Here is a 27,121-nt window from a genome sequence, read left to right on the forward strand (position 1 = left end):
TTTATAACAGGCTGTAGCCTCATGTTAGAGCCTTTGGATTGTCTGGAAGAGCAATCCATGTATAAGGTGAGCCTTTGGAATGAACCTTTTTCATGCTGCTTTACTCCCACCTGCAGCTAAGACTGTACAGTTGTGCTTCACACATTATTTGTTCAGCCACTCACTACAAAGTCCATACAGACTAGGAACACTCAGTACAGCCGTTTTTTCTTTATATATGTATTTTTTCTCCTACAACGTCAACACAGTGACAGTGACAACACAATAAAAGGGTGGAAAATAGAACTGCCTCCAGGGGCTTACCTTTACATAAGCTTCTTGACAGGCTGATAGAGCTGGGGTTGTTCAGCCTGGAGAAAAGAAGGCTCTGGAGAGACCTCACTGCAGCCTTCCAGTACCCAGAGGGGGATTATAAAAAGGAGGAAAATTGACTTTTTATACGAGCAGGTAGTGACAGAACAAGGGGTAGTGGTTTTAGACTGAAGGAGGGCAAAATGAGATATGACACAGGAAGAAATTCTTTACTGTGAGGGCGGTGAGGCACTGGCACAGGCTGCATAGAGAAACTGTGGATGTCCCATCCCAGGCAGTGTTCAAGGCCAGGCTCGATGGGGCTCTGGGCAACCTGCTCTAGTGAAAAATGACCCTGCCTTCCGCAGAGGGTTCGAATTGGATGATCTTTAGGGTACCGTCCAATCCGAGCCATTCTGGGACCGAGTGGGCTAATCCCGAACCACAAGCAGGAGTCGGGAGACGGCACCGGGGCCCAGCCTGTTCCTGGGCAGGCCCGCCACGAGGCGCCATGGCTGCGGGAAAGGAACTACAGCTCCCGTCGTGCCCCGCGGGCAGCGCGGCGGGAACAAACTCCCCGCTGATTGGCTATGCTTTCCGCTGCTCTCGCCAATCAGACGCACAGCTCACGGGGGACGCTCTGCACGCGCATGAGGCGGGCTGGCGGCGTCTCGGGAGCAATGGAGCGGGACCGGGCAGAGGTGAGCGGGACGGGACGGGGGCTCCTCTGGGGCCCGGGCTGGAGTGCTGCTGGGGGCGGCGGTGGGTCCGTCTGATCCCGGCGGGATGGGCCCCTGCGTCGCCCTCAGCTTCCCGAGGAGGCTCCGGGTGATGCTGCCCTTGCTTGGCAGCCCTGGGGATTGTGAGGTGTCCGCAAGTTTCACTCACCTGTTGTGGAAGAGTAACGGTGCAATGGTGCTCACGTCCTACGAGCTGCTGTAAAATGCACCCACACAGGGACTTGAAGGCGATGCAAATCTTTCTTTTTTAGAGGAGTTCAGGCCTTTCAGAGGTCAGGAATGCTGCCTGAGGGCCTAGATCCGCAGGAGAGCAACTCTTTGTTCAGGGAGTAACCTGGGAACCTTGGGTCTGTTTTGTGCGAAAGCCAGGGAGGATGCGGGGAGACAGCAGTGAGTGAAGTCTGATCTTCCTGTCCACGTGTCTGTAATGATAGTTGGAGCCAGGGATCAGAGGGAATTTAGCAAAGGAAGGTGATGGGCTTGCTGCTGATCTTGTGTTGCTGCCTACTTGGAGGAACAATGGTATCCTCCTGCCTCATGTAGCTGTTTGTGTCTGCCTTTCTGTTCCATCGCTTCCTGTGCTGATGCTGAGTTCTTACTGCTCTTTCATGAGTTGCTACCACATTTTCCCTGCTTCTTTTATGCTCATTTGGAGCTTGGTTCAAGATTGTTCTAGTCTGAGGCGCACTTTTTCTGTGCTCTTTCTTCAGTCTCTGCCTTGCAGCTCTCCTGCTGTAACAGCGAGTACAAAGAGACAGTGAAGATGTTTAGCTGTGGGGGCATCTGGTTTTAGGCAAAAACCAATAGCAAATGTTCTGCCTCCTGCTGGTGTAGTTTCTGAACCAAGGTCAGCTGTGGGCTGTGCAGTTTCCAGAGGACATGAGCTGTCTCCAGGACCGCCCTGCTGACTTCCAGGCTGTGCTGGTCTTGTGAGCTGTGGTGGCAGGAACGTGCAGCCTGTGCTCTGTTCTGGAAGTCTGTGCTGGCTTTACTGTCACGGTGTCTGCACTGCTGTGCTGTGCAAATGTGTTGGGGGGAACATTGCCTGGAAGGACACATCTGTCTCATCTGTCCTTCATCAGCAAGGCAGTGCTTTGCCCTGTATTTTTCCATGTTCCTCAAGCTGCTTTCTATCTAGCAACAGCCCCGTGGCACTTTGCTCTTGGGAAGCAGAATGCAGCATGTGGAATACCAGTGAAGGGACCTGTCTGGAGGAAGGTGTTCAGAATCCTGCCTTTGGGGTTATGTGGATTCCTTGCCTGCCCTGAGGCCACCCCCTGGCCCAAGAGGGCCTCCCTCAGCAGCAAAGGCAGGTTTATTGTGCAGTGGCGTGTAAAATGTCTGGTTTAAAGCAAACTGGCTCTTTTTCTAGCTGGTGTCTGCCTTCTGCCACAAATCTTCATCTTTGGAGCGGGTGGAGGAGGAAGGTGATGACGATGAGGAGGATGATGAACTGGACATCTTTGGGGGTTACGACAGCCTCACATGCTACAACAGCAGCATGGGCAGTGACAGCAGCTCCTGTCTGGAGGAGTCCAGTGATGATGAGGTGGCAGAGCGGGAAGCTGGAGAACTCTCAGCCTCTCCCATGCACCAGCCATCCACAGGCCGGCTCACAGAAGACAGTGGCTCCGAGCCAGGTACTGCCTGTGCTGCCTGAAACATTCAGGGGCAGTGAAAGGTGTGTGGCTGCACCTTGGGAATGCTTTGGGAGCAGCTTTGGATTCACACTGCATTTTCTGGGCTGTGTGGGGGATCTGCTCTGTATAACAATGGTTAGCTGGTCTCAGCTCTGTCATTGTAGTGAATTGACTCTGCTAAATCCTCATGTTTTTGGCCTTCCTTCTCGCAGCTGTGTGCGAAATGTGTGGGATTGTGGGCACCAGGGAGGCTTTCTTCTCCAAGACCAAACGTTTCTGCAGCGTCTCTTGCTCCAGAAGCTACTCCTCAAATTCCAAAAAGGCCAGCATCCTGGCCAGACTGCAGGTGCGTTTAAACCTTTCCTGCTGGCTCTCAGGCTCCATCGTGCTCGCAGGCTCTTGTCACTCTTGTCATGCTGGGGGACTTCAACCACCCCTATACCTGCAAAAAGTAGCATGGCAAGCTGTAGGTAATCCAGGAGACTCCTGGAATGCATGGGGGATAATTTCTTAAGCCAGGGAATAGACAGCTGTAGCAGAGGGAATGCAACAGTAGATTTGATGGTCACCAAGGTAAGTGAACTAATTGGGGATACCAAGACTGGAGGCAGTGGCTCCAATTGCAATGGTCATGCATAGGTGGAATTTGCAGTCTTGAGGAGTATAGGTCAGCTAAGGAGTAAAGTCATGCTCCTGAACTTTAGGAAGGCAGACTTCCAGCTCTTCAGAGAGAGTCTATAATTCTGTGAGATTTCCTGGGGATGAAGCAGGATGTGCCTGTATGTAGGGGTAGGTGGTTGCTCTCTAAATATCGGACTGATTTTCCCAGTTTGTTCTTCCTGCCTGAAGTCCCCAGAGAAAGCATGACAGCTTAAAGGTGGTGCTCCCTAATAGCTGAGAAAGGACACACTGGTATTTTACCTGCCATTTCTTGTACGCTTCTTGTACGTATTAACGCTTCTGTGAGCGTTAATAAATATTGTAGTAGCCTGGAAATTGTCCCAAGGAAGAGATAAATACCCAGTTGCAGGGGGTGGCTTAGTCTCCTGTGCCATTAATGTTTCTAATGTTCCTTCTTTTGTAGGGGAAACCACCAACAAAGAAAGCTAAAGTTCTGCACAAGGCATCCTGGTCAGCCAAGATCGGGGCCTTCCTCCATTCGCAGGGCACAGGACAGCTGGCAGATGGGACACTGACAGGTCAGGATGGTGAGTGTAGGTGAGGTGTGAGGAGGTGCAGCTGCTGGAGTCACAGAAATGGGGACAGCTTTAGGGCTCTAAGCTCTGCAGTCCTCCTCCTCTTCTCTGGTGCACTGCCTTGTACAATGTGTGTGGATCACTCTGACACAAGCTGGCAGAACACAGGACATGTTTTTTTTCCTCTTCCTGCCCATCCACTGCTGTAGCCTCATCCTCACTCCTTGTATGACTTGACCTGGAGTGTAAGCTCTGTGGTCCCAGTCCCATGAGGTGCTGACTTCTGCTGGCAAAGGTGACTTAAAGGTGTCCTGCTTCCCCCAACGATTTGCTGCCCCACTGCTCATGGGGAGTTATATTTGCCCTGAGTCACTCAGTGATCACTCTGAGCAATAAGCAGTCACTGCAGCTGAAGAAGCAGCAACTTACTGTGTTAAGGGAAAGGGGAGGGCTGGGGCATGGCAGCAGCAGGGAGTGATCCCTGAGCAGACTGCTGCTGGAGCCTGCAACCAGAAGGGACTGTGGGATTAATCTCTCAAGTTAGTATCTCTGATTTTCCCAGCACCCTCTGCTGCCGATATGACCCTGCAGTGTTGCTGCTGAAAACCAAAATGTGAAGTGGTTTAACCCTGAAAGAATGCACTCTCCCTGGAGTGCTTTAACCCTGGGCTGGACTTGACCCCTTTTATTGCCCTTTCTGCTCCCCCAAAAGCAAGTGACAGCAAATATTGATTAATAATATATTTTGCCTCTTGTGGGTGTTAGTGACCATGCACTCACATAGGGTCTAGTTTCCCACCAGAGAAAATGCAGTGGAATGCATAGTCCCTGTGTGTTGTGTCCTAGTGCCTGGAGGCTGCAGGCTGTAGTCCAGAGGTAACTGATCTCTGCCTGTTCTGTGTCTCATCTGATTTTCTGCTCTCATGTCTCTTTGCAGCACTCGTCCTGGGCTTTGACTGGGGAAAGTACCTGCAGGAGCATGGCTACAAGGCAGCTCCTGTCAGCTGCTTCAAACATGTGAGTTCTACTTTGCTGTGCATGGCAGGGCACACAGGGCATGTCCTATGCATGGGCCCCTGTGCTCCTGTGACAGGAGGTGAGCAGAGGCCCAGCAGTGGGTTATTGAGACCTGGTGATGCAAAGAAAGGAATTGGGGTTTCTGGCAGCTGAGAATGGGAGTCTCACAAAGGGTCCAGGAGTTCTGGGGGAAGGAAGCAGAGGGGGACTTGGTAGAAACACTGCTGGTAGTGATGCCTATCATTTTTAGCTTTTTATGTTTTTCATATATTTGTAGCTTTGTAGATTGCTAAAGCATGACTGTACCTTCTAGTATTTTTCTTCCCTACATGTAGGAACAATAAGCTAACCTAATAAACACATTCAGAAGTATTGCAGTCTTATTCCAAGAACAGAACCAACTACAAGGACATTCTGTTTTCCAACCAGAATCTGAACCAGACATAACAAAAGCAGGGCAAACAAAACCTCTGGACTGCTTCCAGTGGGTCAGAACCCCAGGAATTATTACCTAACCAACTAACATTTTACCTGGACAGTATATGATAAGTATACTAATCAACTAATCTTATCAAAATTGTAGACTTACTATACCACATGTGATTTTTGCCATATTGTGTACCTGAAAGCTTTCAAGTAAAAGTTTGCTTTTATATTGACTCTAACATTGTTGGGAAGATGTATTTTATTTTCCAGGCATCAGTAGTGATGACTTAGTGCTGACTGGGAACAGAATTAGTTCTGACTGGGGATGATAGTGGGAAGCTAATTTTGCAGTTTGTATGGCTGAGTATAGCCCAGGGTGATGTGCAGAGAGGAATTCAATTCATGTGAGCCTGGCAGTAGCTGCACCTCCAACATATCCAATTTTTATAAGACTTGTTATATTCCTTTTGAGTTGTTGTCTGATAGTACTGACAGCATTTCCTTTTTCTTGATGATAGGTTAGGCAGACATGTTAGGTATCCTCATTGTTAGGTATCTTTATGCCATAGAGGAATGGCAGCAGCTACTTTGGAATAATAGGACATCTGGCAGTGAAACAGTTAAGTATTGCTGTATGGTATTCTGCCTTTTGGGATCCTCAGTAAACATCCCACTGAGATGTCTGGGACAGTTCAACTGTATTTCAAGATGTTGGCAAGTCCAGGAGGGGTAAGGCATGCAAGCCTGTGTCTAAGGTGAAGGTGTAGCTGCCTAAGACATGTCTCTGAAAGCTAGAAGGGCCTAAATCCTGCTCTGATTTCCACATCCCTCTCCCTGCCCCAATGGCTGCCTCCATCTTTCAGGTGCCGCTCTTTGATCAGTGGGATGATGTGGTGAAAGGTATGAAAGTGGAAGTGCTGAACAGTGATGCTGTGCTCCCCAGTCGTGTGTACTGGATTGCATCTGTCATCCAGATTGTAGGTAAGTCTCCAAAGTAATCTTTGACAGCTGGGCATGGCTAAGCTCTGAGGGAAGCTTTAGAGAGCTGAGGGTAGCTGGTCAAGGAAAACAGCAGCTCTTTGGAGCTCTACAACTGCTGAGAGATTTTGGAACAGGAAATACCATGGTGTGGCAGTGAGAGGAAACCAGCACATGGTTCCTCTTCTGGTTGCTGGTCAATTTGCAGGAATAGTTGCTGGAGAAGCTCTGGTGACCTATGCAGAGTACTGAAGGCCATGCTGTGGGTACTGAGCCTGTGGTGCCAAATTCTTGGCCTCTAATGCCTTTGTTTGTCTGCTCTGTCCTGGCAGGATACAGGGCCCTTCTGCGATATGAGGGCTTTGAGAATGATGCTGGTCATGACTTCTGGTGCAATTTGGGCACAGTGGATATTCACCCCATTGGCTGGTGTGCCATCAACAGCAAAATCCTGGTACCACCACAAAGTGAGTATGGGGCAAGAGGGGTCACCATATCCCTGGGCATGGAGAAGCTTTGGTTTATGCCTAGCACAGAGGGACGGATGTTCCCACTGCATGTAGCACTGCAGCTCCATTTGTACTTTGAGTTACAAGCAGCAGTTTGAGTTTGGGAAGTGGAGACTGCTTGGATTGCTCCCTCTGCATCTCCCTATTATTGACCTGGGGATGCTGCATGCAGAGCTGATGTCAGAGCTGTGGGGGCTAATGCAGGTGGCTTTTCTTCCTTCTAATCCACATGGTGGTTGGACTTGAACTTTGGGGGAACTTTTTGGTCCTATATCCTGGGCAACATCTCTGGTAAGTGCAGTGACTCCAGTCCCTGCACAGCTAGCAGTTCAGAGAGGGATGCCAGTTTAGTGGAATTCTGGCAAGCTGAGATTTGCTTGGTATGACTCATGTGTTTTGCTCTGTTACTACTTCCTCATCTAGATCAATGGAGTTGAGTGTCTGCTTGGCCCAGTTCATTCTGTAATGGTGATCCCTTCAGCCAGATGTCGGGGCAACCTGGCAAAACAGAGTACAGAATCTGAGTGTGAAAAGTGCCTTTTAGTGCTGCTTAATGTCAGAGACATGAAAGGCATGGTGCTGTAATTATTTTGGTCATAAAGATGGACTTTTTCCCTGCTCACATGTAGCTATCCATGCCAAGTACACTGACTGGAGAAGTTACCTCATGAAAAAACTGGTGGGAGCTAGGACCATCCCAGTGGATTTCCATATAAAGGTAACCATGGGAGGCTGTTGTTTTGCATGGGGGAAATGAAGCTGAAGTCAAGACATGTGCTCAGCATGCCTCTTCTGGTTCTGATCTATGTAACTTTTGTGTGCCTTGAAACCTAGGCAGGGCAGGGGCAGTGAGTGCTTCCACATGCTCCTTAGATACTTGTCATGATGCTGTGGGTAATGGATGGCACGGCCTTCATGCCCTCTCAGCACAACAGTTTCTGCTTTGGGTCATAGGCAGGCTTTAAAAGCTGTTGTCACATGATCTGCTGGGAAATACTGGGGATGAGGTTTGTCTGAAGGGAGAGTCCAGTGCAGCTCCAACCTGGCCTTTCCCTCCCCTGTTTCAGTGCCAGGGAATAGCTCTGAGAGTCAAAAAACTTTGCCTTCAGTGTTGGTAGCAAAGCAGCCTGCAGGGAGTGAGAAGGTGTCATGGTTTGACACTGGCACAATGCCAGTGCCTCCATGAGAATACTCTCTCCCTGGTTTCTGCTGTGAGATGTGACCAGGAATAAGCAAAGCAGGCTCCCACTTAGGAAAAAAAAAATATTAACTAAAGTACAAGGGAAAGGAAAAAAAAAAAAAAAACACACAAGGAAAATGAAAACTTCACAAATACATCTCCTCCTCCTCCCCAAATTCCCAATACAATACATCCCCCAAATCATCGACTCTCGGTCCAGCACCACCCTTCAGAACATTCAATCCTCAGTTCATCACGAGGAGAAGGAGTCCTTCTTGTGCCAATGGTGACCTCTTCCTTTCATGTCCAGTGCTCTCACCATTGAACACGGACCAGAGCTGCTTCTAGGGTCGACTTTTAAGGATGCTTCGTCCCACTCCAAAAAGGCACAGTCTCAACTTTGGGACATCTGTCCCCCCATATTTTTCACCCCTGGGGCCGAGGGGTACCCACACGGAACCCTCTTGGTCCTGAGGCATTGCCTCCCCCTAGAATGCAGTCCCTGTATCACAAGGAACATGGTTCTGTCCATGGCTACACAAAAAGAGTCCAGCATAAGCTACTCCATCATCTCTTCCACCTGAGTTCTTCTCTGTTTCTCTCGTGGCCCATTTCCTCTTATCTCATCTCTATCTCTCTTCTAATTCAGCTCCAGGAGGATTAGCATTTGTAAGGTTTCCATCATCCAAGAAAAGGGTTAAAAATCTGAGGCTCTGTCTGTCCAGAACTCCCACAGCTGCCCTGCCAGGCACCTTCTCGCACCCTCCTCTTCTTCTTGGCCGGCCAAGCACAGGCACAGGCTCTCTCTCTGTCTCTCCTGGGAGGGGGTGGTGGCTGCCCGATGCCTCTCAGTGCTCCTCCTCCACCCTTCCATCCTGCAGGGGCCTTCCCCTCCCTTCTGTCCAGGCCCGGCCTACCTCACCCGGCCCCATGGCTGCCCCTGCCCCGCCCAGCCCGCAGCCGGGCAGGGGAGCTCTGAACCCTTCACTGACCGGAACCCAAGAGAGCCTCCCAGGGCAGAGCCCTGCTTTAACCCCGTGTTCTCAGAGGCTGATCCAATGTCCCAATGGCCACATTAGGTGCCAGTATTAAAATCTGAGCCCTAATTGGCCTGACCACAGCATCCCAGAAAACATATTTCCTGTCAAACCACCACAGAAGGGCACAGGCTTCCTTTAAGTGCCATGGCCTTGGATCTCTATATCTCTCATGATTGTTTTTGTGTAGCCTGTGCTGAGATTAGACCTTGTTAGAGGGAAGAGGGTCTCCTGTGGCTAGGAGCTTTGGAAATGGCAGATAAGGAAGACCGTCCCAGAGACAGCAGGCAGGAAGGCAAGTGATAGGGTTTTCTGTGTGCAAGGTAAGTGATGACACTGAGCTCGAGATCTGGATGTAGTTAGTGCTTCTCATGTTACTTCTCAGAAAGTTAGGAGGGTGTTTGTAGCTGGTTGTTCCTGGGCCCCAGCTTGTAGCTGAAAGGGAAGTGGTGGAGGGAAACAGACATTGCTTTTGTCTTTCTCCCTTTAGCATCTCCACTCCCACCTAATAAACAGGAAGTGGAAGAGGAAGACTTTAACTTAAAAGTTCTTCTGGATTCAGGTGTAGGCTGGTTTGGGTATCTATTTTGTGTTTCCTAGTTGCTGCATGGCATCTTGGGATCACAGTTCCAAAATGTCGGAGGTTCTATAAACACCACTGGGCATTTGTGATGAGTAGGACAAGGCTGTATGAGCAAACCAAAGGTCTCAAAAAAAGTCAGAAAGCAGCCAGTGACTCCACTGTCCCTTTGGGTCAGTCTGCAGAGTAACTGGCTTTGGATATGGAGTTGGGAGATAGATCATCATGTAGTTCAACCTCTGATCAGAATAAAAAGGTAAAAATAAGAACCTGACCTCTTTTGAAGTCAACTGAATCCTCTTGCACTTTGGGAAACTACACCTCTAACTAATTGCAGCCTCAAAACTTTAATGACTGAAACAGGCACACGCCATTCCTTACTCAGTCCCTTGTGAACAGAACTTCTCACTGAGAGCATTCACACAAGGTGGTGGCTGGGCGTTGCTGCTGGGCTGGAGTGGGGCAGCTCTTATGAGTCCACATGACAAAAGGGAGACCCAGCGTGTGTGCCCAACTACATTGTCATTTCTGGGGCTGCCAGCTACTTGTCCCTTCCTAGTCAGCTTTGGGCTGTTCCAGGGTGCATGTCAGTGGGGAAAGCTGTTCTCTGAAGTGTTTGCAGAACTGTGCTTGATCTCACCTCCTCTGTTGGTTGTTGCCAGATGGCAGAGAGCATGAAGTACCCGTTCCGGCAGGGCATGCGGGTCGAGGTGGTGGATAAGAACCACGTGTCCCAGACACGTATGGCAGTGGTGGACACAGTCATTGGGGGCAGACTGAGACTCCTCTATGAGGATGGTGACAGTGATGATGACTTCTGGTGCCACATGTGGAGTCCCCTTATCCATCCTGTGGGCTGGTCACGGAGAGTCGGCCATGACATAAAGAAGACAGGTAAGGATCAGCCATCAGCCACTGCAGTCATCTTCTGATTTGCTGGGAACTGCCTGCACCCTGCTGGTGACACCAGTCTTGACATGCTGGGAGTGAGGCAGTTGTCTTAAGACCTAACAGGTGAAGTCTGCTTAGTTTTGTGTCTGCTGGTTTTTTATCTGGATAGATAAAAGCCCTGTGATCACAGGTCACAACAGGGGACTGTAGGGTTTCTTACCTGAAGCAGATGTCCCCTTAGTGTGAGAATGCTGACTTTGCAACGTGACAGATGTTTGTCGTCTTTTTTGAGGAAATTCATGCTGGCTTCTGTAACACTGGATGCCATCAGGTTACGTTTTTCTGAACTTTACCAAGAGGAATTGTTGATTGGCTTACTTTGCCAGAGAAAAAGACAAAGAAAAAAGCAAGACTTGAGCTCTGCTGATCCTTTTGGTTGTGTCTCTATTCCTGCCTCTCCCTGCTGATTATAGCTGCATGTGTTATCAATAGTTCTCAGGAAGCTGAGCCATCTGCTTTTGAACAAGCCCTTCATCACAGCCCGTTTTATAAGAAGTGTAGAGGGACTGACCTGTTCTTTTTATTGAATAGTCTCATATTGAGGGGGTTTATAGCAGCTAAGCTCTCACAGGAAAATTAATAACCAGTCTGTTTCCTTACTGCAGTTGCTGCAGGTTTTTTACCTCTCTGTGTTTCTTCCATTCCTCACAGATGAAAAACGTAATGACATGGCAAACCATCCCACCTTCAGGAAGATTTACTGTGATGCTGTGCCCTATCTGTTTAAGAAGGTAGGACAAGTCTGCCTTCCTGTGGGGGTCACAAAGAAGGAAGCAGTGATAGCACTTCCTTGCTTGGGCATACATGCTGCCATGTGGGTTGTTGAGGGTGGTCTTTCTTATACCTAAGGGCAGTAAGGTCTTTGGGGTGTCAAGGCTGTTGTTAAGAAGGAGCAGTCAAACTAGAAAGCTGAAAGAATTAAAGGACAGTGACAGATTGAGGCACTCAATCGAAGGGCAAGCAAGGGAGCTTTGAGTCGGAGAGGGAAGAGGATTGCATGGGAGAGACCAGTCCTGACAAGGAACTGGATCATGCTGGTAAGGACTGAGATGAGAAGGAAGCTTGCTTTGTTGTGGAGCAGCAGTTGGGCTTGGCTCTCTGACTGACCAGAGCCATGGCAAAAGGTTGCCGACACAAACATAGTGTTGGTTTGGCTGCCCCTTTGTATTTCTTGTAATATTTTTGGTTTCCCCTCCCAAGCTGAACCAAGTGAAGTTTCAAATCCTATTTGTACTTGCTGTGCTCAGTGTCAGGATGGGACTGTCCCACACCCCTGGCAGCACATGGTATACCAGAGTCTCCCTTAGGTACGAGCTGTCTACTCTGAAGGTGGATGGTTTGAGCGAGGCATGAAACTGGAAGCCATTGACCCCTTGAATCTGGGCAACATCTGTGTGGCCACTGTTTGCAAGGTAAGTTCAGTGAGCCTAAGGGGTCTGCTGTGTTTGCTTGGCATAATGCAGCTTCTCCTCAGCTCTTTTCAAATTAATAAGCCAGGGTAAGATTTTGTATGGAGGAGCAGAGAAGGCTGTCAAGAGAGGTGGACAGCTGATGTGTGGAGGGAACTGGGGGGTTACCTCAGAGTTCTGACAAGTTGTTATCCATGTGTATTTAAACAGACAGCATGAAGATGAGCATGCTTGGTCTGCAGGCTAGTGCCCAGGGTGTGTGACTGGCAACCATGCTCTTTCCACCATTGGGCATGCAGTAGGGAAGATTTGTTCTCCAGTTCTGAGAGTGCATAGAGAGGCCCCTGTGGAAAGAAGGGAAGAGTTGTGAGGTGACCTCCATGTGGGAAATGGCATGAGGATGGACATGTCACCTTCAGTCTCTCTTGACAAGGTGGTTGTAAGCTCTACTCTTCTGCTAGTGTAAAGAAGTAAGTTCCTTGCCCAGGTTTCCTCAGTGAACTGTGTTGAATGTTGAAAGTATAGCATTCATCTGGGCTTTTCCTGCTTCTTCAGGAAGCTGTTTGCCCTCACAGAACCCAAACTAAGGACTTTAATACTTGGGAGTTTGGCAGTGGGATGCTATGAGAGCTGTTTGTGTCTTGTAAAATGTTCCCTTCAGCCACGGTTTGGAAATGGACGAGTTTGGGACAGGCATGCCTATCGCCTTTAGTGGGCGCTAATTACCAGTGAGTGACAGGAAGGGGCAAGTCTTGTTGCTGTATGAAGTAGCAAATCCAAGGGTGGTGCTCCTTCCCTTCTACCCAGTAACAAATTCATAATCTGGCTGTGGAGAGGGCTTTTGGGCTGCTAGTGAAGTGTTTCTGGAGGAGAACAGAGCTCCTGACTGCCGTGTTACTTACGGAGCATGGGCTAGCTCTTAGAACTCCAGCGCCACGCCCAGAGTGGGGAACTGCCTTGGTACAGGGATTTACCAGAGGCAGAACCTTTAGAGCCACTTGTTCGAAGGTGCCAGACACAAGCCATGGCAAGGACCAGGCAGAGGACAAAGGAGGAGGCTCTTCATCTTGAAGGAAGCACTTATTCGAAGGAAAGGGATCAGAAACAAAGAGTCTTGGGAACTCCTGTGCAAGCAGTTTTGTACAGATACAAGTCAGGAGCTGGATACAAACAGCTAACCAAAAGGGAATCCTCAGGGGAGGAGTGAGGGGATCACATCAAGTGTCTGGGGCCAATTGGGATAGGAGGGTGGAGAAGATGGGTCACATGGGCCAATGGGGCTTTGAGGAGCTGGGGAATGCCAAATGGGTGTTGCAGTCAGGGATTGGCCCCATGTTAAAGTGGAACAAAAGGGGCTGGGTTGCCTTGACAGGCAGGGAAAGAGCTGGAACAAGGGGTGGGGAATGGCATGAGGGACAGCTTTGAGGGAGGGTAAAACCGAGGGGTAAACTAACTTGGGGAGAACATGGGGGTATAACAGAACAAACCACTTAACAAGGAATCAATAAAATAAATTTGAACCAAAACAGCTGACCATTTAAAGCTTTTCACATAGTCCTTTCACAAGGCTCTTAGTGTTGGTCCCAGTCCTGCAGAACTTGCTGCTTTGGGGATTAGCTTGTGTTGACTAACATATTAGAAGCTTGGGGCACATAACATTGGATTTTACTATCTAGTGGCAATTGTGATTGATATGTGGGGGGACTCTTGGGAGAATCCTTTGAGAGGAGGAGAGGCTTTAGAGCAAGTAGAGCTCTACTCATGCCTTCACTCCCATCTCAGGTTCTCTTGGATGGGTATCTCATGATCAGCATTGATGGAGCAACATCTGATGATGGCTCTGACTGGTTCTGCTATCACGCCTCCTCACACGCCATCTTCCCTGCCAACTTCTGTAAGAGGAACAACATTGAACTGACCCCTCCAAAAGGTGAGATTTGGACTCTGCCCTGTGGTACAAACCTGCATGCAGAATTTTATGGGGGGTGCGTTTCTGAGAGGGGTCAGGTTCAGATAAATCAAAACAAGGTTCCAATCCACTTGTTTTTCAGGAAGACTGCTAGTTCAGAGAGCCAGGCTTTTTAAGCCCATATACCAAGTCTTGGTTAGCTCCTGGCAGATCAGTGGCAGAGGTGTATGATCCCCAAACTGAACAGAATAAAAGCTTTTAAAGGACAAGGAGGATGGGAAGGTATAAGTAGAGCCATTGGTGCTGGAATCAGTACTTAAGTGTCCACAGTCATCTCTATTCTTTTCTGTATGAATAGATCTGACATGAGTATTTCTTCAAACTCCTAAGAGACAATCACTCTAGGAGTGTTTTTGCTGCCTCATCTAGCCATACCTGAAAAGGCCTGCTCTGAATTTCTGTGTTGCAGCATTTTTGTGTAGTGCTGTTCCATCTTCATTTGATGTTCCTGCTGATGGGAGAAAGAAATATTGGTCTCAGTGGTGTGTTTTGAACATACTACTTCCTTCTTGCTGCTGGTCCTCCCCTTTCTCTGGGTCTGTGGCTGACACAGATGTTCAGAGCTGCAGCTTGCTTTTCTCTGTATTTGCCTGCAGAGAGGGGTGCTGGACTCCCATGGAATCCATGCACTAGGTTCATGTCCAAGATCAGGCTGTACATGCAGGTTCATTGACCTGCTCTGCAACCAGTTGCTATGCCTCCTTCCTGCCTACTCTGCCTTTTGTCCCAGCTGGTCTACCCAGTGACTGCCTTTTTACCTCTTAGTGTTTCTTCCTTCTGCAGGGTATGAAGCAAAGACATTCAACTGGGAGCGTTACCTGGAAGAGACCAAATCAAGACCTGCTCCATCACGGCTCTTCAACACGGTGAGTGCTGCCAGGAAGAAACGATGTGTAGGGATGCTTGGAGTAAGCAAGGAGGACTGCAATAGCTCTGGCTGTCACAAGATCACAGAGATGGAAGTGACTTCTTGTCCAACAACCCTGCTACAGCAGGGTCACCTGTAGCATGTTGCTCAGGACTGTGTCCAGATGGATGGAGACTCCACAACCATGTGGGCAACCTGTGTCAGTGCTCATTGGCACTCATGGTGGAACTTGTCTCCTGACGTTCACAGGGAAACTCCTGTGTTTCAGTTTGTGCCTGTTAACTCTGGTCCAGGCACTGGGAGCCACTGAGAGGAATCAGGCTCCATCTTTGCACCCTCATTTTAGGCATTTAAACACATAAATAAGGTACTCCCTGAGCCTTTTCTCCTCCAGGATGAACAATCACAGCTCTGTCAGCCTTTCTGCATACAAAAGATGCTCCAGTTCCCTCATCATCTTCCTGGCCCTTTGCTCCACTGTCTCCCTTGTACCAGGGAGCAATTGAGGTGTGGCCTTGTCAGTACTGAGCAGAGGAGAAGGATCATTTCCACTGACCTGCTGAGAACAGCTTACCATTAGCCTTCTTTGTCCCAAGGGCACATCCCTGGCCCATGTTCAACTTCATGTCCACTGGGATTCCCAGGCCCTTTTTGGCCACGCTGCTTTCCAGTCAGTCTCAGTCTGCCCCTAGCTTGTGCTGGTGCCTGGGGTTCTTCCTCTGCAGATAGGGGATTCCAGCTTGTCAAGGGATTCAAGCTTGTGCTGCCCCCTCTGGAGGGCAGCACAACCATCTAGTATATTCTGTCTCTCCTCCCAGTTTTCTACTACAGGCAAGCTTGCTTGGTTTGACATGATACTCTGACATGTCATCTGGATAATTAATTAAGATGTTCAATAGGAGTGGATCCAGTATTGACCCGTATTGACCCATGGGGTACACTGCTATTTACTAGCCTCCAACTAGACTTCATGCCACTAATAACCATCCTCCTGGCCCAGTCACTCAGCCAGTTTTCAGTCTATCTTGCTGCATCTGCACCCAGCCTGTATAGTTCAATCATCTTCTCTATGAGGTTCTTATGGCAGTGTCAAAAGTCTTCCTGAAGTCAGGACAGACAATATGCAGTACACACAATATATGCAGTCTCTAGTGGGCTGCAGTTTGCTGACAGCACTTTAGGGAGACCTCAAAAGCTCAGGAGTATGTACTCTCCGAGTTGGGACATCAGTGTCCTGCCTTTTGTGGGTCCCTCTGAGTGTCACCTGTCATCTTTCTAGTGTTTCTGTGAGCTCCAGGCTCCTGGTGGGCTCTGCATTGCTCATTGCCTGTGGATGTGTGGCTGGCATGTTGGGTGGAGGTTGGGGCTGCTTTACATCAACAAAACTGCTGCAGCACCTGGGCCTATGCTGACCTTTCTGATTTCCCAGGGGTATGTCAGGTAATTGTTTGATTGTGTTCCTGAACTGCTGCTCCCCCCACAGCAGGATCTTGCTTCTAAAGGCTGGGCTGAAATTGACTGAGGACACAGCTGGCCTTGGATCTGTTTTTGGATCTATGGGCTTGTTGTCTGCTTGCTCTAGACTAAAGGCCAGCCTGTGTGAGAGTGGTGTTGGCCAGATATGGGTGCAATGGCCTTGGCTTTTCTTTTTAGTTTTTTTTAATTTTTATGCACCCAGGACTGTCCCAACCATGGCTTCAAGGCAGGCATGAAGGTGGAGGCAGTGGACCTGATGGAACCCCGGCTCATCTGTGTGGCCACAGTGAAGCGTGTAGTCCAGCGTCTCCTTAGCATCCATTTTGATGGCTGGGACAATGAGTATGACCAGTGGGTGGACTGCGAGTCTCCAGACATTTATCCTGTGGGGTGGTGTGAGCTGACAGGCTACCAGCTTCAACCACCAGTGGTTCCAGGTGAGTGAAGATTTTACTGTGGTTTCTAATGTTAGAGATAAAGATTTCCTTCCTCCTTGATTTGCACTGGCTACCAGAAATCTTCCTCTGTTGCCACATTCGAGCAGCTGGCAGAGGGAGGAGCCTTGATAGGGAGAAAACAGCCTGAGTTTTGAGATTGGCTCTGTTCCCCCCACCAACAGAGAATTGCTCCTGAGGAAGTTGGGTAGAGTTCCAGGTGGTCCTATCCCTGCACAGCTCCCTTTTACTAAGAATAGCTATAACCTTAGCCAGATAGCAGCAGGAACTTGCCCCATGCTCCCTTTCTTCATCAACTCTTTGACTCTGTCTATAAAAGGTAAGAGCATCATCTCAAGAGTTCGTTCCTCCCCTTGTCACAGGGAGGCCACTGCCTCACCTTTGCAGATGTTCTCCTTCTTGTTTCAAACTACAAATCTTGTTTCTTTACTGCCCCTACCAAGTCTATACTGGGCCTCTCTCCCCTGTGCTGCCCCAGCCTGCCGCTCTGGGCCCTCACCTGGAAGCACAGACAGCAACTGCACTAGAGCCTTGCTTTCCCCTCAGCTGGTTGTCTTGGGAAGAGGGCTTTGGCTTGGGGGGACGGGTATATCTGTTTCTCGCTTATGTCACTTCATCCCAGTTACCTACTGGTTATGGGACTTGGCTTTCGTTTCCCTCTCGTCTCCATGACAGAGCCCACAGCTCCAGCGAAGGCCAAGGAGGTGCCCAAGAAGAGGAAGAAACCCTATGGAAAGAAGAGTGAGTGATGTTTGATTAGTGCCCTCCCGCTCGCTCGCAGGCTGGGCCCAGTTAGAGGAACCCTGTCCATGTCCCATCAGAGCAGGAGAGAGAGGCCTTGTCTTGCTGTGGATGCCCTCAGTCGGCTGTGGGTTTACCAACACAGTTTCACCCTTCTTACCTGCCCTGTTACCTAAAGAGCAGAGAGCTGTGTGCGGGAAGGATCTGTTTTGCAGTCTGTTTTCTGTTGGCTGAGGTATATATGGCACTTGCTTCCAGGTGTGAGGTTGTGCTGCTTTCACTACTGTGTCCATGGTTGGAGGGAGATGTTTGCTGCAGCTGGAGGGTAGCTGGAGAGCAACCCTGCTTTGTGCTGAGGGAAAGAAAGCCTTAAGATGGCTGAAGAGGCCAGTAGAAATACTTTTATTGTTTCATCTTGTCATTGTTGTTGTCATTGTTGCAGTAGCTGTGGCAAATCATGTAGACAGACAAGAAATTCCTTCTTGGGGGGTGGAGGGGAAAGTACATCCAAAGAATATAAAGATTTTCAACCTAAATAAAAAGGTCAGCTAAAAACCAGAACATTATGGTTACAATGTCTGCACCTTGCAGCAAATATGCTCATTGCCTAGGACTAGACTCAGGTAAGCAAAGCTGACTCCACACTGATTCCAAGAGGACCTGCTCCTTGGAAGTTAAACACATGCTGAAGTGCCTTGCCTTTAATGAAGGAGAACATGAAGGAGCATATTTTGAGATGATGACTATAGAATTTTTCTCAAGTAGGCCATTTTTGTTTCATAACCAGTTGGCAGCTAATGACCATGTAGCTTTCTGTTCAGTTGTGCTGGTCCCTGGCCTGTGGTTTCTCAGAGGAGCAGGGTTGCTGATTTTCCAGGGGAAAAGAAATACACTTTTGCTCATACTCTGTTATCTCTTTAAGGAAAAAAGTTACCTGCCAAAGCCCGCAGTGTCAAGCAGCCTGTCAAGAAGCCTTCTGCCATGAACTCAAAACGAGAAGCAAAAGCTGCCAGCCAGGCTTTGCCAGAGCCAGCACCTGATGAGAGTAAGGGAATGAGTTATTCTACCCTGCAGCCACATCCACCTCTCCCCATACACCCTCTTGGCCAATATTCATGGGCACCCCCAGCCAGGAGAAGGCAGCAGCATGTCAAATGTCCTTCCGTACTCCTCCAGAGACACTCCAGAGAGGAGAAGAAAGCGTCTGCTTGCTTTCCCTGGAAAGGTTTGCTTCCTGAGAAGGTTTGATGGGACCAGTACTGCTCAAAATCTCAATGCTGCTAATGCCTGCTGAGGGCCTGGTTGTGTGAGATCAGGGAGGAGAGACGAAGTGGATATGTCAGGGGTTGGCTGTCTCATCGCAATCCCCAGCAGGGCTGTTGCAGCATGTGAACACAACCTCTCATGCTGTGGTGACCAGAAGAGCAGCTGGGTCACTTGCCAACCCTAGCGGGTAGGGGGAAGGAGGGTAGGTGAGGTGCCTTGTGCACATGTGGATTGGAGAGTCATGAAGGGTCCCTCCTGTTCATTTAAGTTCCCCTTAAATGTGAGCCCAGGCAGATTGAAAATGGATGACATCAGCTTTGGATGTCATCATCCCTTAGGAGTTGTTCTTGGGGGCCAGCAACTGAATGCTGCCAGGGTTTAGTCCCATCCTGGTTGCTGCTATGACCATGGATAGCTTTGCAGTGGCATGACAAGGCTGCCTGTGGTGAGGTACCCTCAGGGAGTGGGCTGGCCCCAGGGCCTGAGGCATTTTAAGTATCTGCATGGACAGATCTGATTTGGAGGTGCTGCAGATAATGCTAGTCAACATGGGTTGATTTTATTTACTTATTTTTCCCCTCTCTCTTTCTATCTCTTGCTAGTCATTGCTGTGCGGGTGAAAGAAGAAACCATTGACCCTTCAGATGCAGAATTTGGACAGACAGAGCTTCCTGTTCCCATCAGCAGCATAAAGCAGGAGGACACAGACTGATCTGGAACATTCCACAGCTGCCACAGCAGCTTCACCTTGTGGCTCTTTAGGGAAGGTCCTGGCAAAGGGAAACAGAGGACCAAAAGGGCCTTCCTTTTTTAAAGCAGACCATCCTGTGGCATTGTAACTCTGCTTTCCTGGTGTGCAAGAAAATTTCCTCCAGACTTGTAATATTAAGCCCTAGGAAACAGCAGGAAGACTGCAGGTGTGCTGCAGAGCATGACCAGGGCGGCTGCTGTAGTTGTGCATGCCTGATTTTAAAGGCACCTTTTGGATGAGGAGTTCAAAACAAGGAAAGATGCTACCAGAGCAAAAAAGGCCAGTTTGAGTTCTTAGCTTTGGCTGGAGGTGACAAGTGACGAGTGCAGGACGTATCAGGAAAGGAGCTGCCCCTGTAGAACTTTGGTGCTGTGCTCTCTGGTCTAAGTGCTGCGAACCCCAAGAAAATCAGAACAAGAAGAGTGGAAAGAGGCGAAGAAACAAAAGGAGATGATGATGCCTGCTGAAGAAGTGAGACCTTTTTTCATAGAATGGTTTGGGTTGGAAGAGGACCTTAAAGATCTCAAGATCCTCATCTAGTTTCGGTACCCCTGCTGTGAGCAGGGACACCTACCACTAGACCAGGTTGCCCAGAGCCCCATCCGACCTGGCCTTGAACACTTCCAGGGATGAAGAATCCACAACCTTCCTGGGCAACCTGTTCCAGTGCCTCACCACCCTCACAGTAAAGAATTTTTTCCTAATACATAATCTAAAACTACTGTCTTTCAGTTTGAACCCATTCCTCCTCGTGCTGTCACTGCATGCTCTTGTAAATGGTCTCGTCTCCTCTTGCCTGTATGTTCCCTTCAGGTATCAGGAGACTGCAGTTAGGTTACCTTGAAGCCTTCTCTTTTCCAGAGTGAACAATCCCAATTCTATCAGCATTTCCTCATAGGAGAGGTGTTCTATCCCTTTAATCATTTTGGTGGCCTCCTCTGGACTTGCTCCAACAGGTCTATGTCCTTTTTTGTGCAGAGGACCTCAGGGCTGGATGCCGCACTGCAGGTGGGGTCTCACCAGAGCTGAGGGGGAGAATCCCCTCCCTCACTCTGGCCATGCTGCTTTTGATGCTTTCACTCATCTCTTGATACTTGATTTGCTTTCTATGCTGTGAGTGCACATTGCTGGGTCATGTCCAGCCTCTCATCCACCTGTAACCCCAAGTCCTTGGCAGGACTGTCCTTGATCCCTTCATGCCCCAGCTTGTGTTGATACTGGAGGTTGCCCCAACCCAGGTGCAGCACCTTGCACTGGGTCTTGTTAAGCCTCATGAGATTTCCATGTGCTCACTTTTGAGTCTGTTCAGATCCCTATGGCTGGCATCCCATCCTTCAGGTGAGTGAAGAGCACCACTCAGCTTGGTGCTATCTGCAAACTTGCTGAGTGTGCACCTGATCGTTTTGTCTGTGTCAGTAATGAAGACATTAAAAAATGCAGACTGGTCCCAATACAGACCCCTGAGGGACACCACTGGTCATTGACGCCCACTGGGACTCTCAGCTGTTGACCACTACCCTCTGCAGGCAACCATCTAAACAATTCCTAATCCACCAAACAGTCCACTCATGGAACCCATCACTCCAGTTTGGAGGGAATGGCTGTGGGGGTCTGTGTCAAAAGCTTTACAGAAGTCCAGCTGGCTCAAGAAGCTATATTCCATGCATTGCAGGAGTCTCCTGGATTGCCTGCAGTTACCTTGGTGCTTTCCCAGTAGCTGTCAAGGTGGCTGAAGTCCCCCAGCAGGACTGGAGCATGTGAGCACGACGCCTCCTGTGACTGGGGCAAAGGCTTTGTCAATGGGCTCCCCTTGGTCAGGCAGCTGTAGCAGACCCCGGCCTCAGGGTTCCTTTTGTTACCTCAGTGTCTGATTTTTACCCACAGTATTTCAGCCTGCTCATGGCTGTTCTTCAGAGACAACTCTTCACGCTCAATGCACCTCTTGACATAGAGGGCAACCCCTCCACCTCTCCCTCCTTTCTGTGTCCTGAACAGCTCATAGCCATTGATAGTCACACTCCAGTCACACAGTTTGTCCCACCAAGTTTCAGTAATGGCAACGAGGTCATAACTTTTCAGCAGCATGGTGGTATCCAGCCCCTCCTTTGGTTTGTTGCCCATTCTGTGTGCTTTGGTGTACAGGCACCTTGGCCAGGCTGTTGGCTGCATCACCTTCCCAGAGGAACACCCCTTAATTCCTTTGACATATTTCCCTGCTGGTATCCCTGTTGGCTTCTGTTACCTCAGGAGTCCCTGGCTCACCTCTGTAAGACTCCAAGTATGCTCCCCTGTGTCTACTACCTCTTCAAGTCACCTGCAGAGGGACTCAGGACCACCCTGTCCCTCTAACCTTTTCATGCCATCCTACAGCTTGCCAGGGAAGAACCTGAAACTGTCCCACTCACATCTGGTTTAAGCAAGCAATTGGATTGCCCAAGAAGGAGTTTAGGAGGATTCACCTACAACCATAAACACCTTTGGTGGTAGCTCTTTGATGCTTACTGTGAGGGACAGTCAAGGAGCATCTTTCACTGCACTGATGGGTGTGATCTACTCCCCAGAGGAAGCCATGGGACTTCAGACCTCACCTACACTGAGTTCTTTAGTTTAAGGCCCATCTCACCCAATTAGGCAGGCTTCTGCCAAAGATTCTCTTACCCTTTATAGATAGGTGGATCCCATCATAGACAGGTGGATCCTATCCACCTAACATGTTACAATCATTAAAGCACACACTATTGTCACAAAAGCCAAAACCTTCTCCATGGCACTGGCCTCAAAACCAGATATTCATCTGCACTATGTGTCCGCTTCTGTAATTTCATGCTTTTGAACCCAGAATTGCAGAGGACTTGGAGCATGGTTTGAGTTTTTATTTTTTTTAACAGTTGGACTGTAAATTTGGTCTATGATCAGTACCCTAAAACCCTATGACTAACTTCAGGAAGAGGCCCAAGGCTTGCATATTGCTTTCCAGGCCACCAAAATCCCGAGTTAGTCAAAACGTATCTTTATCTGTACATTTATCTTTCAGAGCCTTTTCAATTTAAGCAGACTGCTGGGGTCTGGGGTCCCAACCTATGCAGTCATGGGGAACAGGTTGAGCACATTGTTTATCATGGGATCACTTACGGATCACTGATCTAATTCTGCAGGAAATAAAAGGGCTTCCATGTGCATATGTTTTAATTCTGAGGAACTTCTGGGAATTAAAGCAACATTTTCACTAATAATTTTTAAGCTTTCAAAATAAGATTTGTGCCAGTGCAGGACCTTAATGTATGGCGCTGGTTGCAGTCCCACTCTGGGTTCTTTTATGATTTTGGCAGCTGTGAAAGTGCTTTCAAAAACAAAACCAAACTTCTGGACAGCAGCTTTTTCACATGGCTGGATGAAGCCTTGGAAAGAAGCAGCAAGTATTTGGCTTCATTGTTTGCATCACCAAAGGATGCTGCAGACTCTATGGAATGTACCTTTGTGTCTTGCAAAACCAAACCCTGCATCTTTGGCAAATCAGCATTGTTTTGATGGCACCAGCCTCTCCTGTGCACCTTGGGCAATATTCATGTCTCCATGGTGGGGACAAGTCTAGTAAAACTGCTCTAGTCAGACTGTAGGTATGGCCCTTTTGTGTCCAGCACATGTCCCACACACCTTAAGAAACCCTAAGCTCTGCTCTTACTGAAGCCTCTGGCTGGAGATTTTCCCAGCCTCTTTTTCTTGCTGGACTTGCTTGCAGCTTTAGTCTTGTTAGGATTGGTTTCCCCAGCCTCACCTTGTCCCCAGCCAGGACAAGTTTGGAAAGTGGTGGAAAGCTTCACCTTCAGCCCCTGGGCTTCTGCAGGGGAACCACAGGTGGCCCCTACACAGAGGTTGAGTTTGTTGATCCACCTGGAAACGTGGTAGAAGATCAGGGAAAGAAATGAGGAAGGGTGAAAGAAAGAGCAAAAGTCTATGCCCATAAGTGAATGATCACTTCAAAGTAAGGCCAGGTAACCTGGGTGACCTCTGAATATCTCAGTATTTGCCCGCCCCAGCTTGTGGTTGTTTTCCCTACACCCAGAAAGCCCAGGCAACTTCCATCCTTGCACACAGAAGTGTGCTACATCTTGCCACCATGGGAAAAGACCAAAAATGGCCAGTGGGCTGTGAGTTGGTGCCTTTACTATAGGAGGTTCAGCTGCCCCCCCAGCAGATCCCTGAGGCTGCTCCCCCCTTGTGGCACTCACCTGTGCAGCGGAAGGAGCTGGCAGTCACAGTGGAAAGGCACATCCTGCAGGTTGAGGATCTCCAGCCCTGTGAAGTTGTTCATGTCGGGTATGTTACTCATTTTATTGCTCTCCAGGTAGAGGCTTCTGATCTTGGGACCAAGGCCAGTGAAGGCATGGGGGGAAATCTGCAATGGAAGAAGGATAAATCAGGGGCATGCTGATCAAGGCAGGGGAGCAGATCTCTGCCCCTGCACCTCTGATCATCTTGGGGGGGCTGACAACCTGTCCTGAAGCTGGTGGCCCCACAAAAGAGCTGCTTTAAATAGGAGGGACTGTTAATTAATTCAGGCCATTTCAATCACATTTTGGAACTCATTAGACTCTTGTTCAGTCTTAGAAAGAAGGTCACATGCAGGAGGTCTCAGAGTGATCCCTGGGTGCTGTTAAGATACACAGTTTTTATGAGGGTGCTGCTAATACCACTTCCTTGAGAGAATGGAAATATTCAGGATGATAGCAATGGAGAGGCCTGCAGGACAGCCTGTAATAAGAGAAAGAACAATCTGGCCAGAGCTGGGGAAAGGAGGTGGTTTAGGAAATGGTGTGGACCCCAATGAAATTAGGTGTTTAAGGACTGGAGGGAATAAGCTTCTCCCAAGGGAGCCAGGAGGAAGGTTGAAGCAAGGGAATGCTACAGATGAGCCTGAAAAAATCTGGCTTGCCAGCCAGGCTATGGAACACCTCCTGAAGGCTTGGGAATTCGAGGATGTCTGTTTGGATGACCCTACAGGGGCCACCAGCCCTGGGCAGTGAAACCTGTAATATGCCCTGTGGTGCCACTGCCCCCTGGGAGTCCCATAAGACACTCACCTGCTCCAGGCCCATGTTGTCCAGGTAGAGGTGCTGCAGGCTGGAGGCCACTGGCAGGAAGACACCATCCCCCATGTGCTTGATGGGGTTTCGGGACAGCTTCAACTCACTCAGGGCAGGCAGGCCCCGCAGGGCTGCTGTGGGCACCTCTGACAAGTGGTTTCCCTCCAGCTGCAGCTTTTCCAGCATCTTGGTGGGAGCCAGGGCAGCTGGGGCAATGTGCCTGATGCCATTCCCAGCTAGGTAGAGCCAGCGGAGCCCCCTGGCTCCAGCCAGGTCACCCTCCACCAGTTCCCCAATGGCATTGTGCTGCAGATGGAGGGAGATGAGGTTGGGCAAGAGCCAGAAGGTGCCCGCAGGCACACGGGTGAAGGCGTTGTGGTCCAGGTCGAGGTAGGCCAGCTGCGGGGCCCCCTCAAAGGCAGCAGCCTCCAGGGTGGAGAGGTGGTTATCGGTGAGGTACAGGTAGACCAGGCTCTCCAGCCCCTGGAGCGCCCCGGGCTGCAGCTCCCTGATGCTGCACCTCTGCAGGTGGAGTGACACCAGCTCCTTCAGGCCAGGGAAGGCATCCGGTGGCACTGTCCTGAAGCGGTTTCGGCGCAGGTCGAGAAGGCGCGTGTCCTCAGGGAAGTCCCGAGGGATCTCCCGCAGGTCCCTATTCTCGCAGGACCCATGATGGAAATCAGGGGAGCAGACACATCCCCGGGGACACTGCCTGCTGCCAGCTGAACTTGGCTGCTCTGGCGGTGCGGTGGGGCTGGGGGGTGGCCGGAGGCGACTGCATCTCATCTCGGGGGACTTCAGGGAGTTGAGGGACCGGCCACGGAGAGCAGGGGGTGCAGCACAGGCACCCTCGGCCTGCACTCGTGCTCTTGCCAGCCACTTGTGGAAGGGGCGCAGGAGGCAGGAGCAGAGAAGAGGGTTCCCATCCAGGCTGACCCTTACCAGCCCCCCTGCTCCAGCCAGGGGCGGCAGCCCCTGCAGCTGGTTTTCCCGGAGGTCCAGGATACGGAGCTGGGGACTGCGGGCAAAGGCATCGGGTGCCACATCCTGGAGGGAGGCATGGTTCAGGAAGAGGTGCCTCAGTGAGGCCATGGCCAGGGCTTCCTCGGCCACGTAGGTGATGGGGTTATGGCCCAGGTCTAGCCGGGTAGCCCCATCCAACCTGGCAAGGGCCTCGCCAGGCAGTGCCTGCAGCTCATTGTGGTCCAGGCTCAGCCTGCGCAGGGCAGGCAGAGCAGCAAAGGCGTCAGCGCCCAGCACATGGAGGGCATTGTGAGAAAGCCGGAGCCATCTAAGAACCTGCAGACCCTGGAAGATCATGTCTGGGAGGTATACCAAAGCATTTGCCCTCAGGTCGAGGACAGTGAGGGATGCCAGATGGCCAAAAGCACCCGGCTGTATCTCCTCAATGCGATTCCCCTCCAGAATGAGCTGCTGGAGGGAGAAGAGCCCATCCAGGGACTCCTGATAGAGGAAGGCTATGCCATTGGAGGCCAGGTTGAGGTAGACAAGCCTCCCCAGACCCCGGAAAGCCCCTTCCTCCAGCCTCTCCACCTTGCAATGCCGTAGGTCTAAGTGTGTCAGGTAGGGGGTAGCAAGGAAGGCTCCTGCTGGGATGACCATGAAACTGTTGCCCCGAAGGTCTAGTTTTCTCGTGAGCTGTCAGTCACACAAATAAAATACTGAATCACCCCAGGGCTGCCATACCTATTTTCTCTCCCCATCCCTTGACCTTTCTTCCCCTTCCCACCTCTGGGATGGTGTCAGGGATGGCAGTCAGGCTCCCATTGAGACACAGGACATGGGCACGGAGGTTATCGCAGACACAGGGTGCAGGGCAGCGGGCGGCAGCCGTCGCCCCCAAGGCTGCTGCAAGCAGGAGGAGTCCCCAGGATGGCCCCATATTGGAGGGCACCTGTGGCTGGGGAGAGACAGATGTAAGGCCAGGGGAGAGGCGAGGCTCACATGCATCCCCAAACAGCATCGCCTGCTTGGAACCCCATGTACCAAGATGGCTGCTGCTGTCACCTAGTGGGTCAGGTCTCACTTTCTCTTGCTCTCACACTATGATTTCACAAGTTATAAATGAGGAAGAGTGGAAAAAACAGAGGAGGAATTCTTGGAATGAAAAGTGAATGTCACAGCTAGCAGGTCACTCACAAGGAGCTGTCTTGAAACAGACACCTGCCCTACCCCTGCATTTTCTTCAAATATCACTTACTTAAGATTGCCTTGGACTGTGCAAGCTATCAATATCTCTCCTATAATTCTTTTTGTAAGGCCAGCAGGTATAGCCATCCAGAGAATGTGATCACACAGGCTTCTGAGCTGCTACCCTTCTTTAAATGGCAAATGCCCCATGTCTCCACCATCCTGGTCATCTGCCTCTCTCCCTGCAAGCTCCCTGCTTCCCTCCTAAGCTATTCATAGCAGTGTTTGGAATAGAACTCCACTGTTTAGCTGCAGGAAGGAAAGGTTGGTTTTGGCTGGGCAGGAGTGAGCCCCTGGGGTGAAGGTATCAGAGAGAGGCCAAGGCTGGGAGAAACACAGAGGAAGG

At 50.0% G+C, this 27,121-nt stretch overlaps 2 protein-coding genes across 4 annotated transcripts; one reads left to right on the plus strand and one right to left on the minus strand.

The window, feature by feature from the left end:
• The first annotated feature begins 877 nt into the window (after positions 1–877).
• Positions 878–20,202, plus strand: L3MBTL2 (L3MBTL histone methyl-lysine binding protein 2). 3 transcript variants are annotated; one of them, XM_071422982.1, is made up of 17 exons: positions 878–992; positions 2,404–2,671; positions 2,884–3,017; positions 3,756–3,879; positions 4,805–4,884; positions 6,174–6,291; positions 6,621–6,755; positions 7,427–7,515; positions 10,257–10,488; positions 11,197–11,276; positions 11,853–11,957; positions 13,737–13,884; positions 14,707–14,789; positions 16,470–16,704; positions 17,398–17,463; positions 18,386–18,508; positions 19,332–20,202. In XM_071422982.1, exons 1-17 carry the CDS (start codon positions 882–884, stop codon positions 19,439–19,441), a joined length of 2,241 nt encoding a protein of 746 aa, XP_071279083.1. In that variant the 5' UTR covers positions 878–881; the 3' UTR covers positions 19,442–20,202. The 3 variants fall into 3 exon arrangements, with proteins under 3 accessions (XP_071279083.1, XP_071279084.1, XP_071279085.1); XM_071422983.1 differs by having other exon boundaries at positions 3,756–3,870; XM_071422984.1 differs by lacking the exon at positions 17,398–17,463.
• Positions 20,203–22,102: 1,900 nt separating this feature from the next.
• CHADL (chondroadherin like) lies at positions 22,103–26,657 on the minus strand. Its single transcript, XM_071422985.1, has 4 exons — positions 26,315–26,657; positions 24,562–26,223; positions 23,710–23,876; positions 22,103–23,371 (listed from the first exon to the last, which is right to left on the minus strand). Exons 1-4 carry the CDS (start codon positions 26,546–26,548, stop codon positions 23,146–23,148), a joined length of 2,289 nt encoding a protein of 762 aa, XP_071279086.1. The 5' UTR covers positions 26,549–26,657; the 3' UTR covers positions 22,103–23,145.
• Between the last annotated feature and the right edge of the window lie 464 nt (positions 26,658–27,121).

Source organism: Agelaius tricolor, unplaced genomic scaffold, assembly GCF_023055355.1.
Source record: "Agelaius tricolor isolate 1412-34295 unplaced genomic scaffold, bAgeTri1.0.p SCAF_3, whole genome shotgun sequence".
NCBI classification, from domain to species: domain Eukaryota; kingdom Metazoa; phylum Chordata; class Aves; order Passeriformes; family Icteridae; genus Agelaius; species Agelaius tricolor.